This window comes from Sciurus vulgaris (assembly GCF_902686455.1).
Source record: "Sciurus vulgaris genome assembly, chromosome: 11".
NCBI lineage: Eukaryota > Metazoa > Chordata > Mammalia > Rodentia > Sciuridae > Sciurus > Sciurus vulgaris.
Window position 1 is genome coordinate 96,555,936 of NC_136472.1, and position 15,179 is coordinate 96,571,114.

At 34.6% G+C, this 15,179-nt stretch overlaps 1 protein-coding gene across 1 annotated transcript in view; it reads left to right on the forward strand.

The window, feature by feature from the left end:
• Positions 1–15,179, forward strand: part of CNTN5 (contactin 5) — a 1,212,510-nt gene that overhangs the window by 1,155,133 nt on the left and 42,198 nt on the right. Inside the window, exons 20-21 of the mRNA XM_079101923.1 lie at positions 7,222–7,292; positions 9,039–9,273. Of these exons, the coding sequence (XP_078958049.1) occupies positions 7,222–7,292; positions 9,039–9,273 (306 nt within the window). The remainder of the gene's footprint in view (positions 1–7,221; positions 7,293–9,038; positions 9,274–15,179) is intronic.

The following is a 15,179-nucleotide window of genomic DNA, read 5'->3' on the forward strand; positions in this document are numbered from 1 at the left end:
TCCCTCCCAACCCCATGTTTGGCCTTCCTATGGTGCTTTTTGCCTTCTTCTTAGTTAGCCAATACCGAGTCCTAAGTTATCTCAAATAATTTTGTTTGGTTACATTTAAATGTATCAGATGAAAAATCAGATAAAAATCTTTCTTTGTCTTAATATTTTCTGCACTTTATTATACTTATGTACTGGTATGATAAACAGACTGAATCCTACTGCAAAGTTTAAACAAAAAAAAAAAAGAGAAAGAAAACAAGAAAGGGGAAAACATCTGCTTAGGTGGTGCGATGTGTACAATGTGCTTCTCCCTGCGTATTTAAAGTCCACATCTGTCCACTGCCTTCTATTTCAAGGTGCTTTGGGTTTGTGGGAGACATATTGCCCCCTAGTAGACAGTCTTACTGGGAGTGGCTTCAACAAGCCTGTACAAATCTACTTTCCATGGAGTCCATTTGATCAATAGTATGTATTTCACATACCCTGTGCCTGTTGAGCCAATTCCTAGAAATATAAGATCTTTTCAAGAACTATTTTCATTTCTGCTCAGAGTGGGACAGGGCATCCTACAAAACTCTGAAGCTCAACCCCAGCCAGGATGTGATAGAGTAAATATATGAACTCTACTTACTTATAAGTCTAGCTAATCTTATCTTAGCTTGTTAGGAAAATCACCCCTCCTTCTCTATTGACAGCTGGGGTTGAAGGGAGATGCACAAAGCACATCATCTTCTAAACCGACATTCTTCTTCCAAAATAGCATTTCCTGAGCTATAATCCCATTTATGAGCTAAAGAAAGATAACGGGAAAGGATCAAAAATTGGGTTTCCTTATTTCTTAACAAGTCTGTACCTTTATCTAGCCAGCCTAACTTTAGCATATGAAGTTACATATAACTCATTCCAAGCTCATAGTAGACTCATATAAGTTATTTCAGATTCTTTAGTTGTCCATTATCCTCTGACTCCTAAAACGATATTGCTGTTTTCACATTTGTAGCTTTATAATTCTGGTACATGATAATTACTTAGGAAATTTTCTTGAATTCAGAAGTTATGGAAGATACAATAAAATACTATTGTAATATATTCATGTACTTCTATAATAGAAAAAATAATTTTTAAATGTAAAAAATACTAGTATGCTATATGACGGAGCTAGATTAGTTTTCTCTGGGAGTATGTGAAGTGGCTTTGTAAATGGCCTTTGTATGGATTTGAAAGTTGGGTCAAATAGGATTTGGACTAATTTATATATTGAGACCAACTACAGAATACCAGTTGTTAGTGCTGTGTACAAAGTCATAGGCTATGAAGTTTTTAAGGGTGTTTTTCTTGTCTATGTTTCTAAGAAAATGTTATATAGACAGTATATTCAACTGAAGTAACTGGGAAAATCTAAAAGCAAATACTATTAAGTGAACATTACTGGCTTTCTCAACCCAATGAATAATTTAACTATATTATATAAAATAAATGGTTCTCAGTAAGATGAAAAGACGACAAAAATTATGGTAAGCAACAGACCTCTAAGACCAAATCTTGGTTATTAGGAAACAAAGAAAATAACAGTATGGCTCATATAGCAGACAATATTTAAAAATTATAAAACCACTTTGGTCCAAGCAAGTGTTCTATAAAACATAGTTAAGAAATATATCTTCCAGTTTCAGAGACAGTTTTCAAGCTAAGATGATAATTTTAACAAACACTTTCAGAAGAAAACCTGGTAATTATTAGGCAGGCAGGTCTTTGCTGCAAAGATTTCAAAGAAGGAAGGGAGGATGAGGTGCAAAACCATGCAAGACTTAAGCATGCAAGATGATAGGTTAATAAGAGCTGTCAACCCAGGAAGGAAATGGAGACCCTCAGGTTAGACTTTTCCTGTCTTCCTGGTCCCTGAAATGCTACACATCAATTCCAGGTCCTGTGCTATGCATTTGCCTTTTTGTACCTCATTTAGTTTTCACATCAGAGTCTAAAACACTCTGCTACACCAGTGTTTATACCCATCTTACAGATGGGGAATCAGAATCAGAGTTTTTAAAATTTGTACAAGGTTATCGAGTAAATAAGTAACAGAGCTTGATTCTAACCCAGACCTTACTTCAAAACTGATGCCTCCCAAGTTGTAATCTCCTTGCCACACCTCCTGCCTCCTTGCCATTTCTTTCTTCTCTGTTTTACCATATGCATCAGCAAATCTCATTTGGAGATTGCTCATTCTCTCCTTTTCCTTCCTTGTGAACTCTTACAAATAGATAAGAGAATGAGTTGAGATAAACACCATATCTCAACCTCTGTGTTCTTGACTATTGCTTTTTATACCAAAGTTCAAAAATCATACAAATTCTACATTTCCTGAAATACCCTAGCCATTTCTTCTACAAATTGAAGGTATATTGCCTAGATTTCCAAATCAAAATCATCTGTGCCAAATTAAAATCTTAAGTCCCATGGTACCATCAAAACAGGGTTAACCACATATCCAAGAAAGACATCCTATTTCAAGATCACATGTGCATAGACTCATGCTGAATTTTAGTGCTGCTAGATGTCACCACTTTCTCTTTTGAGGATTTTAAATCACTACAATGATGCAGCCACATCAATGTTTATATCTGCACAATTCACAAGAGTTAAGCTATGGAGTCATCCTAGATGTCCCTCAACAGATGACTAGATAAAGAAATTGTGGTATATATACACAATGGAATATTACTCCACCATAAAGAAGAATGACTTTATGACATTTGCCAGTAAATGGATGGATCTGGAGAGTATCATACTAAGTGAAAGAATCCAATTCCCAGACCCAAGATCTAATGTTTTCTCTGATATGTGAAGCAAACCCACAATAAGGGGTGGAGGGGAAGAAGAGAAGTTTAGTAGATTAGATAAAGGGGAATGAGGGGAAGGGAGGGGGGATAGGAATAGAAAAGACAGTGGAAAGAATCTGACATAAATTTCCTAGGTACATATATAAACACACTATGGTGAATCCCACCACCACACTGGGGCCCTAATTAGAATAATATATATTCCATGCATGTATAATTTTATCAAAATGGATTCTACTGTCATCTATAACTAAAAAGGAACCAACTAAAAATTTTTTAAAAAGAAAATTATAATAGGTACTATTTATCAAAATCCAGGTATTGTGATAAATTGCAAAAATATTTAAGAAGTACAGTTATCTTCATGAGTGACAGGAGTGACAGAATGGTACAACTGGGACCCAGTTCCTTCTCCCACAAGAATCCTTTTACTCTTTGTATACCACCTTATCTATCCTATTCATAAGAACAAAAGAAGTATTTGAATTTTTTTAGGAAACACCATTGGTATTTTTTTGAAACTCTTTAAACTTCACTTTTTCTAAATTGAGTCTAAATGATAACTAATTAATGGAAATATTCATGTGCAGTATACTTAAATTCTGTTAGGGGAAAAAAAATGTTTAAATGTCCCTCTTGTCTTCTACCTTTACAGTATAAACTCCTCCTTACTCTCTTTTCATTCTCCTGTACTTTATTTCCAAACTAGTCAATATCCATTAAGCTCCTAAATTACATCATCTCTCCCAGTCTCTCATAAAGCTTATTATTTAAGGAGTAATATAAACACATGCAGTAAGAAAACTGGAAAGTTTTCAAGGTGGGAAAAAAAAAGATTGGTAAATTATTTCATCTTGTTTTATTTTTTTCAGTTATTAATTAAGTCATGTTGGTAAGTGTGGTTCACTTTGTTCAAACTATTGTACTTACAAAGAGTTCTTTGATATTTAGGCATGCTTAACTAAGGTAATATCGTATATTTTGGTCATTCTGAGTGTTTACAAGAATATTTCCAATGTTAAAGATGAAAAGACAATAATCTATAGTTAAACATGCCAGGTAAGACCTCAAAGAGTTAAGCGTTTGTAGCTTTTGCACAAAGCATCAATTACATTATCCATTCGTAGAGGATCATTGCCCAAAAAATAAATTCAGAAGAATCAAATCTTAACTTGTTAACCATGCATGTAAACTTGATTCTCTACACTAACATGCTCTTGACATTATCAGTAACTAGGGAAAAATGACCTCACTGCTTAAATATAAATCAGGTTCTCATTAATTACATTGAAAATATTTGGTTTTTAAGAAAATATGTATTTCTTTGGACTCAATGAAAGTATTTACTAGATGTTTCATCACATTAATTTTATGCTTCTAACAAGAATTATAAGACTATTACACCTGAAGGGCTCTGAAAGATTGTCAAATTCCTTCATATCCTTAGTTATGTTTTTTTAATAAATAAAGGGACATAATTAAAATCAGTGGACTCCATAGCATTTACTGCATAGATTATAACTATATACCACCAACTTGAAAAGGAAATGAGTGATCCTGGGCTCCACTGATCATCTGCACATAATTAGGAAATTTAAGCCAATTAGAATTAGACTACCCAGAGAGTATGATCCTTACAACAAAGCGTAAGCTTGAGTTGTAGTTATTAACGCCTTAGATTTTTCTATTAGTAGTTCCTGGTATACTTAATAAGCTTTTTAAATTTAGGAATAGTTGGTGCTTATTCACAAATATTATTAAAATACAGTGAGCCATAATGCCTCTTGTTATATCACTTAGGTTTATTATTAAAATTGGAGATAGAGTGAGACAAGGAAGATGTTTTGTTCCCCATGTTGACTATGGGCTATCTCGTCTTAAAAAGTTAGTATGCAGGCCTGTACTCTGAGACCTGAAAAGCTGAGGCCATAGAATCACAAGTTCAAGGCCAGCCTCAGCAACTTTCCCTCAGCAACATTAGGAGACCCTGTCTCAAATAAAAAGGACTGGGGGTGTAGCTCATGACTCAGTGGGGTAACCTTGGGTTCGATCCTCACTATCAAGAAAAAAAAATAGAAATTAGCAGCTTGATTTTGAATATAAGAAATTTTATAGACTCTCGTTTGTTTTTGTTTTGTTTATTTGTTTTACAGATAATTCAACGGGGAAATTGCCCACATACAAATTAATCACATCAGAGAAAGCTTTATTTTGTTTTCTTCTCAAAGTTTCTACAAATGTTCAACAGTTCTTTTTTACTCAGAAAATTTAAACTTTTAAACAATCTAAATAAGCTTTCTAAAAAATGAGAGCATTAATAGACTGTAGAACAATACCACTAAAGTTCCAAAGGTTTTGATTTCAAATACTTTCTCCCATTGCATTCTCCTCCTGTCTTTTCAATGGACTTCCAGGGATGCCTACCAGGGAGCCAGCCCACAGCAGCCTACTCTGCAACTCCCATTCAGAGTCTCTTTTTCGGTGATGTTGGAGAACTAAACAAAATTGAACAGATCTTTAGTTCATAGTCTTCCCACAGAAATCCATACTTTTAGGAATTGTGTCCTTAACGTCCTAAATTTAGGAAATAAACACAATCCAGTGTAACAGAAAAGGAACTTGGTCTGAATGATCGTATGCATAATTCAAATGTGAGCTGTGAGATATATGTGAAGTGTTTGTTTTTTTCTTAAACAAATGGTACTAAGAGATGCCATAACAGTTTAATATCAATAAATTAACTTTGCCTCCATTATTCACTTGGCTGTGCATAGATGGTCAGAATATTCAGAACTCAGATTAGCCAATGAGGGATTATTTGACACCTTGTACCCTTTCTATTTACACAGTTAGAACCAGCTCCTTTCTTCTGTGCCTTAACCATGCCATAATCAGAAAATAAATTTACAATTAATATACTATGTTACAGTGGCCTTTTGGACATGGTCTCAAGGCATACTGATAAATCACAGGTTGCTACTCATGGCAGTAATTATGACTATTAATTTAAAAAATCATGTTCATAAATCATTTGCTTGATTCTTACATAAATTAGGACATAATCTGCAGTATTTTCTGCAGTAGTCATTTTTTCCCAGTTGAATACTGTACAATTTCTTGTATGATAATACAGCTTATCTAATCCCATGTAATTTTTAGGGTCTCTATGAAAGCAAACACCATGGACAACAAATCTTTAGTATGTGTGTAACTGTGAAAGAAAAGAAAAAAGATTAGTAGCTGGTGCCGTATATACTCTGCTGCTGTTTCATGCTGTATTGGTGACTTCTACGTGTGGTTTTTACTAGAGAAGAATCATATTTATGGAGAAATGTGCCCAAGGATATGGAAATTTGGACCCCGAAAAATAAAATTACTTATTTCAGTGGAACCAATTATATATTAACAGGCTTTTTTTCTCCCACCTCCCTGGCCTAAGTAGAATTTTTATTTTTCCTTTCAAGTACTGTATAAATTCTCCCTTCATTTTTTTCTAGTATATAAAATGCTGCATAAATATCTATCAGTAATTAATAGCCTGTCATCCAAGTAGGTAATATATGGGAGTGAATTCATTGTTTATGAGTATATCAATATCATTTAAAAACTATAAGCCAGGATAGAAAGGCAATGCTGAAGTGTAAAATTGCTAATGCAGGCTCATAGCCTGGAAAATGATTTCTTTTAATAGTTTTCTTCATTTAACAGTTCTTCATTTGAAAATGTTCCCATTCAACTGCAGATTTTGTGGTTTGGTACAGTGAAGAAGAAATTTATTCCTTTGACACATTTATTCTTTTAATAGTTACTCATTTGAAAAAGTTTTACTGAGTGCCTATATATTTTGCAGTTTGCAGAGAAATTGATTCTTGACAGTTTTTTTTTTTAAATGTGCATTCATTTAAGTAGATTCTCCCTCCATGACACTGTTGCTAAGATTTCTTTAAACTGGGACTTCCTGGGGTAGGGGGAGGATGCTGGTGTCAACCTGTGGGTTTTCCAGGGATTCTATAAGCCCTGGATGACAGAAAAGGGTCACACTACTGGCAAAGCATGCAATTTAAAGGACGGACTTTACCTAACCACTAGAAGGTGTTTTTAGCTTTCATGTTAATTATAATTTAAACATCACTGACATAGAGCATTTACAAAACTAGTTTGGGGATGCAGTATGTGGCCATGAAATATACTTATCAAATTGTCCCTTAAAGATTTCAAAGCAGGTTAATATTTTATTTCAAGATTTAATATTGATCATTTGAAGCTCAAACCAATGTTTGACTCATTTCAGAATTTTACACAAAGTTAAGTATGGTCATGATATGTCTGTATTGTAAGAAAATCTCACATCTATTCCTTCTCCTCATTCTTGATCCATTTTTATTCACAGTTCCAAAGACAGCACCCACCAATGTCAGCGGAAGAAGTGGAAGAAGGCATGAGCTGGTTATCGCCTGGGAGGTAAGAAAGCCACTAAAGATGTCAGGACCCCCCTTCTTTAGAAATGCAGGCTAGCTGCCCTGGTACAGAGAAGCGCATGGGTCTCTCTTTAGATTAAGTTAAGCATTTCAAGAATGTGCTGCTCTCATGAGTACTGCCAAAGTGAAGCTTTCACGTTTTCATACCAGGCTCCACGTCTAAGGTACTTTCCTGTCATATAGGACATCACAGAACAAAGTTTGAATAATTAAAACACATCCTCTCCCAAATTACTTCAAGCATCTGTTTGGCTTCATTTAATTATTTTATGATTAGGTGGTCACCTTGACTTACGAGGAACTAAAAGCCCTGGGGGGGGGGGGGGGGGGATGAACCACCCCTGTGGAGAACAGTATCCAGGTTGTCTCTCCTAGCCCACGCTAGGGATGATTTCATCATTTTACAAATTATGAAACTGAGACAATTTTAAAAAACCTCCCTAATAAACAGAATTGGGACCCTTCTTATAAACATTTGTGTTCTTTTGTCTATAGTTTCCAAAGTATTCTTTTTGTCAAAGTAAAAGAATGGAAACTAACTTATTTTTCACTAAGCCACTTTCCTTTTTATTAAATAACCTATTGCTGGAAAGTAGCTCAGTGGCAGAGCATTTGTCTAGCATGCGCAAAGCCCTGGGTTAGATCCCCAACACACCACACACAAATATTAAATACAGCTATGTAGTTCACAGACCTATGCCTTAGAATATAAAGACATGGAAAAAGATTATTGCACAAATGAAACAAATGCCTGATAATTTCTAAGAGTATAGATAAGATGTAAAGTAAAATATCTTTTCCCAAGAAATCTTCTATGAGCACATCATCTATCCTATTTTTTTTTTCCTATCCTTTTCCCTTTTCTCAATAAAACTTGGTGCCTTGCTTTTTATTTCTGCAGAGGTATTAACTTCTCAACATCTGACCTTCACTGAGATCAACTCTCTCTAAAATAGATTTGCCCTTGCCTATGAACTTTGATATAATAGGCTTGTCTTTCTTCTTTCATTTGATACATAGATTTTCTTCAAATAAAAACTTAAAAGAAAAAAAACCTACTCAACAAATATTTACTGTCTACTGTGGGTCAAGCACTGTGCTTGTCAGTACCTGTTAAACTTTCTCCATTAACTAGTCAATTACAAATATGCCTTTCTATGATATGCATCTGAAACCCACTTAACAAATGTAAACATAAGCCCCATAGCACAAGAAGTTTCTAGAAAAAATACCAAGGTTCAATTTTCTTGCAAATTTGCAAAGCATAGATGCTATAGAAAAGAAAACCGAAAGGTTAGTCTTACTTTAATATGGCTTAGATTAACCATGCAAAGTACTCCACAGAGTAGTATCAGTGACAAGATATTCCCAAATATCAGACTATATGACAATTTTCTCCAGAATGCTAAATTCTAGTGTGAAATCCAAGGACCTTCATTTTATATACATGACTAATTGGAGCAAATTTGTTTCGCTTCAAGAGTTTTTTCAGTACTCTTGTGAGTTTTCTTACATGCCAATAGATATAATTTTTCTTCTTTTACCTTTAAATTCTTTCAAGTTTTCAAAATCTGCCAAAGTGATTTGCTATCTTGGCTTCCAATGTAGTATAGATTTGAGGTTTTCCTTTGCCCTAGTTATCCATTATACCAACAATAAAACACTAAGGATTTGGAGGAAGTAGTTTTTTAAAAATTGTTTCGCTGATAATTGTATTTTCCTTCTTTAGCCAGTGTCTGAAGAGTTTCAGAATGGGGAAGGCTTTGGCTATATTGTGGCTTTTAGACCCAATGGAACACGTGGCTGGAAGGAAAAAATGGTGACATCCTCTGAAGCTTCCAAATTCATTTATCGAGATGAAAGTGTCCCTCCCCTTACACCCTTCGAAGTAAAAGTTGGTGTTTATAACAACAAAGGAGATGGACCTTTCAGTCAAATCGTGGTCATCTGTTCAGCTGAAGGAGGTTAGTTTCCTTATCCCTGTTATTTTATTTAGCATTTTAATATTTTGTTATTTCTTTATAAAAGGTTTCATTCAAATAGTAAACCAAAAAAAAATAAAGAAAATAAAGCTCACTTATAATCCTACTACACTTTTAAGACACATCTTTCTAAAGTTTTTTCAAAATTTAATTTTAAACATTTAATTTTAATTTTTAAATAATCTAATTTTTAAAAATTGTTTATGCTGCTTTGGTTTTCTTACTCCCTAACCATACATAACAAACAAGTGTCCAAAATAATAACAATGTTAGTAATTCCTACAGTGTATTCAATTCTCTATTCATGTTGTCAGTAAGCATTTTTGTCTAACCCCACAAACCATTGTACTGATAAAGAAGTATCAGTATGACTTTCTATTACAAACTTTTCATAGCATCATTAAATCCTAATGACAATCTTGTGTGATAGGCATTGAATAGAAAGAGAAACTCAAACTCAGGAAAATTATGAAATTTGCTAAAAGTAACACAGTTTGTAATTGAGCATTAAATCTACATCTCTGAGCATTAAATCCTGATCTTTCTAGAGCATGCTGCTATCCCATGCATGACCTCACTTAAGATACAGTTAACTAGCCATTTTGGAGATGAATAAACTGTAAACCTGTGACTTTGTCATGATTACAGTCAATAGGTCATAGTGCTAAAGTATAAACACTGCTTCCAACATCAAAATCCTGGGTTCTTTCAAATTTTAATACAAATATGCTATTTCCTGAGACAAAGCATGATAGATCTAACTCCCTAAAGCTAGCTTTACCTCTAGTCCTTCTCCTATTCATGTGCAGAATTTCAATTGGCCCTACAAGTTTAAAATAAAATTGTCTTATATTTCCTAAATTTATAAAAGAAAATGTTCCACCAAAGACAGCACTCATTTGACCTTCCAAATAAATACGGACAACACAAACTGACCCTTGTACTTCCTTCATGCCCACATGTGCCACTTGAAATAGCTCAAAAGAATTATTAATATTTTTGGTGCTGGAAGCTTCATAAAAAGCAGCAAATAGGATCATTTGAGTATGGAAGAACTAACATAGTGCAGTTTTCTATACAAGTTGCCTTATGTTTTTATAATATAGAGCCAAATATTAAAGCAAAAACTCTATTGTAGCAGAAAAATGGTCAGGAAAATAAAGAATCAGGTAATGAGAAGGAGTCATGGGTATTTTGATGAGAAACCTATGCACTAAGCATCTCAGATTTCTAGGTTTCTTGATACAGCCACTGTGCCATATTATTTATATTACCTAATTTAACATTTAAAACAAAACAGGAGGTCAGGAACTTAAGCTCAATCTACTTTTTAGAAAATTAGGCCTCTGTGAGACTAACATGCCCAAGTTCACACCAGCAACACCGCTGCGATTTTCACTAGACCTATATGATTCCAAAGCGCATGTTTTAACTACTACCCCCTACTGTTTCACCAGGAATGTATGTAATTATGATTATTTTCTATTATTTATTCCTACAAATATCTATTTTCAAGTACATGTTTTATTCAGGAAGTGCATATTCTTGTTGCTTTTAAAATTGTTTCAACCTAATTATCAAGCACATAGTCCCAAAGGTCACATGAGGTGAGTTGCAGAAGTTTGTGAACATGCTTTGTATGGTAATGCCAGTGTCGTCTTTAAGAAACCCAGCTTTGTAAGTTTCTTGACAACCTTTGCTTTGAAATTAAATTATAGCAGCCAACATTTTTTTTAATACTATGTTCCCTTAAACTTGAAATGGCTTGCCTTTGGAGATTTCTCTTTCAAGCTAGAATGGAAATATGCATATTTTCCTTCAAAGACACTGAGGTTTTTGCTGTAACATATTTCATAGTAACACTTCATTTATTTTGTAGACTAAAATATGAAAGATACCAGGCAAATTAAATCTGTATAGTCTGCCTTTGTTCTGATGACAAAATTCAAAAATATATTTGGCATTTGCTTACTAATTAAATTTACAAATTTGGAACTTTATGTGTAAATATGAGTAAAGTAAATATGAGTAAATTGTTTTGACAAAAAGTGCAGGACAAGAGACAAAACATCTTTTGCCTAGAGGCAGTGGAGCCTGAGTTCAACTCTGGTTATACTAACTCAGGCAGTTAATTCACCTCTCTGAGCCTTGTCTTTCTCAACTTTAATAATAAACTTTCGAAATAGAATGTTTCTGAGTCCTCACATATCTAAAATTAAAGTTCTGTAAATTTATCCTATATTCTAAGATGTTCTTTTAAACCACTATCCCAAATAGGCAGTAATAATGTTCATTTTTTCTATATAATAAAAAGGGCAAATTAGTCACTTGGAAATTTTCTTTGCTTGAAAAGGAGAGACCATTTCAAAAATTAAACCATTTTTTTAAAAAGCTATCAATAAGTTCAAAACTATATATCCTATATATCATGGCTGATCCTCTCCTTTATGCCTGTGAATATTTATACAGGTTCAGCATGCCTTTTATCATTATCCTCTTACCTTCAACCCAACAAATCTGAGATTGTACTCCTCCTTAAGACAAATTCTACTTTTTTACTCTTCCTTTAACCCAGCCCACTGTTGATCACTTCCAAATCCCTCCACACCATAGAGGCAGTAAAGAATGAATGGAATGAGACTGCCTTTCTATTTCTATTTATGGGCTTAGTTCTTCTCTAGACCAGGAATACTGGCTACATGCCTAGGATACCATGAAGAAGTCACATTTTCACAGTTGACACCTACTTGGTTGGGGGTGGGGGGTAGGATATGTATAGATATCCTGTTACACTTTTTAGATATGTTTTTCCAAGCTTTTTTCCACATTTTTAATTTAAAAAAAAAATCAGTCCATTTATGCTGATTTGTGCTCTTCACTCTCTACCAGTTTATGACAAATGTGTTTTCATAATTAAGGTATTAGTAATCCCTGCAGTGTATTCTATTCTCTGGATTGGTATTCAACCAAAATCCAGTCACAAGAATTGGTGTTATCTGAGGCTCAGAAAGATCAACAAGGCTTACCTTAGACTACTACTTCTAGACCTCTCCCACTGGAACATCAGTGATGGTGACATTCACATCCAGAATGCTCTTCCATGAATGCTTGTATACATTCCCCACACCCTTCATCTTTTTCTTTTCCTCTCTCAAGAAAGGCTACGGGAATGCAAATTAGAATCATATTATTATAAAGGGAAAACCTTAGTTGACCTGTTATTAAAAGGAACCATCACTTATAAATATTGATATTTGGTAAATCACTTGAGATGTGACATTGAGTAGCATTTCTGACATCCACAGTTGCCCTAGAGTACTATCAGAGAGGTTGCAAATGCTTCTTTTGCTAACACCCTTGAGCCTTTGAAACCTTTCAATATTTTCATGATAGAAGTAACCCTTAAAGGCTCTGTTAGTACCAAGTAGCATCTGATATAAGCCTGAGAGATATTTGCCTGCCAGGATTTCCACACACCCTGTATATAACTACACACTTTAAACCAATCAAGAATTATGTGCATTCCTAATCCTAATTCGACTACAGATCTACAGGGTATGGCAAAATCCTATGTAATACCATGATTTTGAAGCTGTTCCATCTTTTTAAAAGAATAACAAAGTTCGAAAATAGGTAATTTTAAAATGCATGGTAAAAACCAACAAAATGATTTTTCTTCAAGATGAAAGTCAAATCAGTCATTGTTTTCTAGAAATATTTAATCATCAAGCTTCTTACTATAACATTAGAAAGAACCAGAACATTGAATTATACCTAATAGAAAAAGAGACTTTCAATATTCACTAATTATGTGTTAGAAGATTTACTTATTTGTGACATGCTTTAGCATTTCTTCTAGATTCTCCCACCTCTGATTTTTGCCTTGTATATAAAGAGTGCTGCTTTTATTTTTATTAAACCCCAAAAACCTCTATTCATTTGAAGAAGCTGATATGCAATTATCCCCTTGCAAACAGAGCTACAACAGCTCAAATTAAAACCCAACATTCATAAGGCATTATTCTCCAAATCAGTTGTTAGCTGGAACTGAGCTCAGTTGGATTTATGTGAACTTGGAAATTAATAAATTGGCATATTAGTTATAAAATACAGGAATAATTTCCTGTCTTTGCCAGATGATCTATTTGGATTAGTGCCTATAAAAGTTCAACTACAGCTGTCCTCACTGAATTTTTAAATAATGAAACCATAACCCTTCTCCCAAGGAGTTTATTAAACTCTCCTTTGATTAATGCTGTTGCTCGCCCCTCCTGGGAAGTCAGATGTATAATCAATATTACAAGCACATCCCCCCACATTACTTGGAGGACTCCAGCTGCTAGGTCACTTAATACAAATGTATCATCTAAATTCATGAACATGGTAATGCTGTTTCAAATTTTTAATCTAACTGATACCAAAATCTATCAATCAGCCTTCTACTTAATATCCCCAGATTGGAGTAAAGGAGTTATCCATGGCCTACTTAATATTATAAGTAGAAGAAAAAAGAGATCCTTTTAAGTCTTAAGTCTACTAGACATAACACTAGAATAATCTCAGAAATAAGTTCCTGAGCTCTCATCAAATTACCAGAGTGTAACAGACAGGAGTGAGAGCTATAGAAAACATCCTGTGATTTATAGGTCAGCAGAGTTTTAGAAATGCACAAATATGACATTTTCCATGCATAGAGGTGCATCTGTGGTGCTAAATTATCAAAATTCCCTGCAACCAGAATAATAGGAGTTCATTGTAAGCCTGTGGAGTGTTAAATAGGTGATGATGGGGGTCTAGGTGGTTTCTGAAAAGACCCATGTAGGAAGCCAAACATCAAAGCTCTTGGAAGAAGTGGAGAGGCAAAGGGGATGATACAAATAGCAAAGAAAAAGCATCAGGCATGTGCAACAGGGACACACACATGCTGACAGCATGGTGGTGGGAGCCCAACTGCCTGTGTTCAAATCCTCCCTCCACCATTTAGCACTGGGTGATCTTGGGTCGCTTAACCACAACCCCTCAATTTTGTCATCTAGGTAATAGTGATAGTAATAATGGAGTTGCTGAGAGAATTAATACAGACACATAAGAGTTCCCAGAGCTTAGAACATAGTAGTAAGTCCTCAAAAAAATAATTTTTTTTTAAAAAGGCGGTTGTTAGATTGAGTTCTTCTTCTCCTCTATTTTGTTTGTTCTTAATGATATTTCACCTATGCCTCTGTCAGTTATTTGGAGGGAACTGGGCAGCACAAGAATTAAAGAATGAACAAAAGAATGTTTTCTATAAGATCTCTTCTGTATCTGAAAGCTGACTCTAAGAAATTGAGATTGCGTCAGCTGCTTCCTTGGCACCAAATTTTAAAAGAAGGGAGAATAGTTCTTGTTGGAGCCCTTTCAGAGCCAGAAGAGAGTTTGAATAAATCAACCTTGGTACGACCTTGGCCGCTTTTTGCACCTGCAAACTGGGGGCAGATATTTAAAAACCTAAGTCCATTACTCAAAGGCCTGTAGACGTCAGTTAAGAAACAAGCAAGTGGAGGGTTCCCTGAGTGAAAGGACAGGGAGAATTTGCTCTGGCAAACAAAACCTGATCGTTGGAGTCCACTGCTAATCCTTGCCTTCCAACACAAGATTTCAGGCTTGATTTCTTCCTTTTGTTTCCCCAAGGAAATCCAGACCTTAAAACTTAAACGTGGGCTGAAATTAATTTATTTTCCAAAAGTCTAGTTATGGCCTTCCATCACTTGTCTAGAATGGGATCTCAAAAGAACAGTTAGTTCCACTCTAGACTTTCTCTACTCCAGTCAGTTATCCTTATCTGTGGACAAACTTCTTGTTCACTTGGCTATAGAAAATACATACTAAAACTTCTGGAATAAATCTCCATG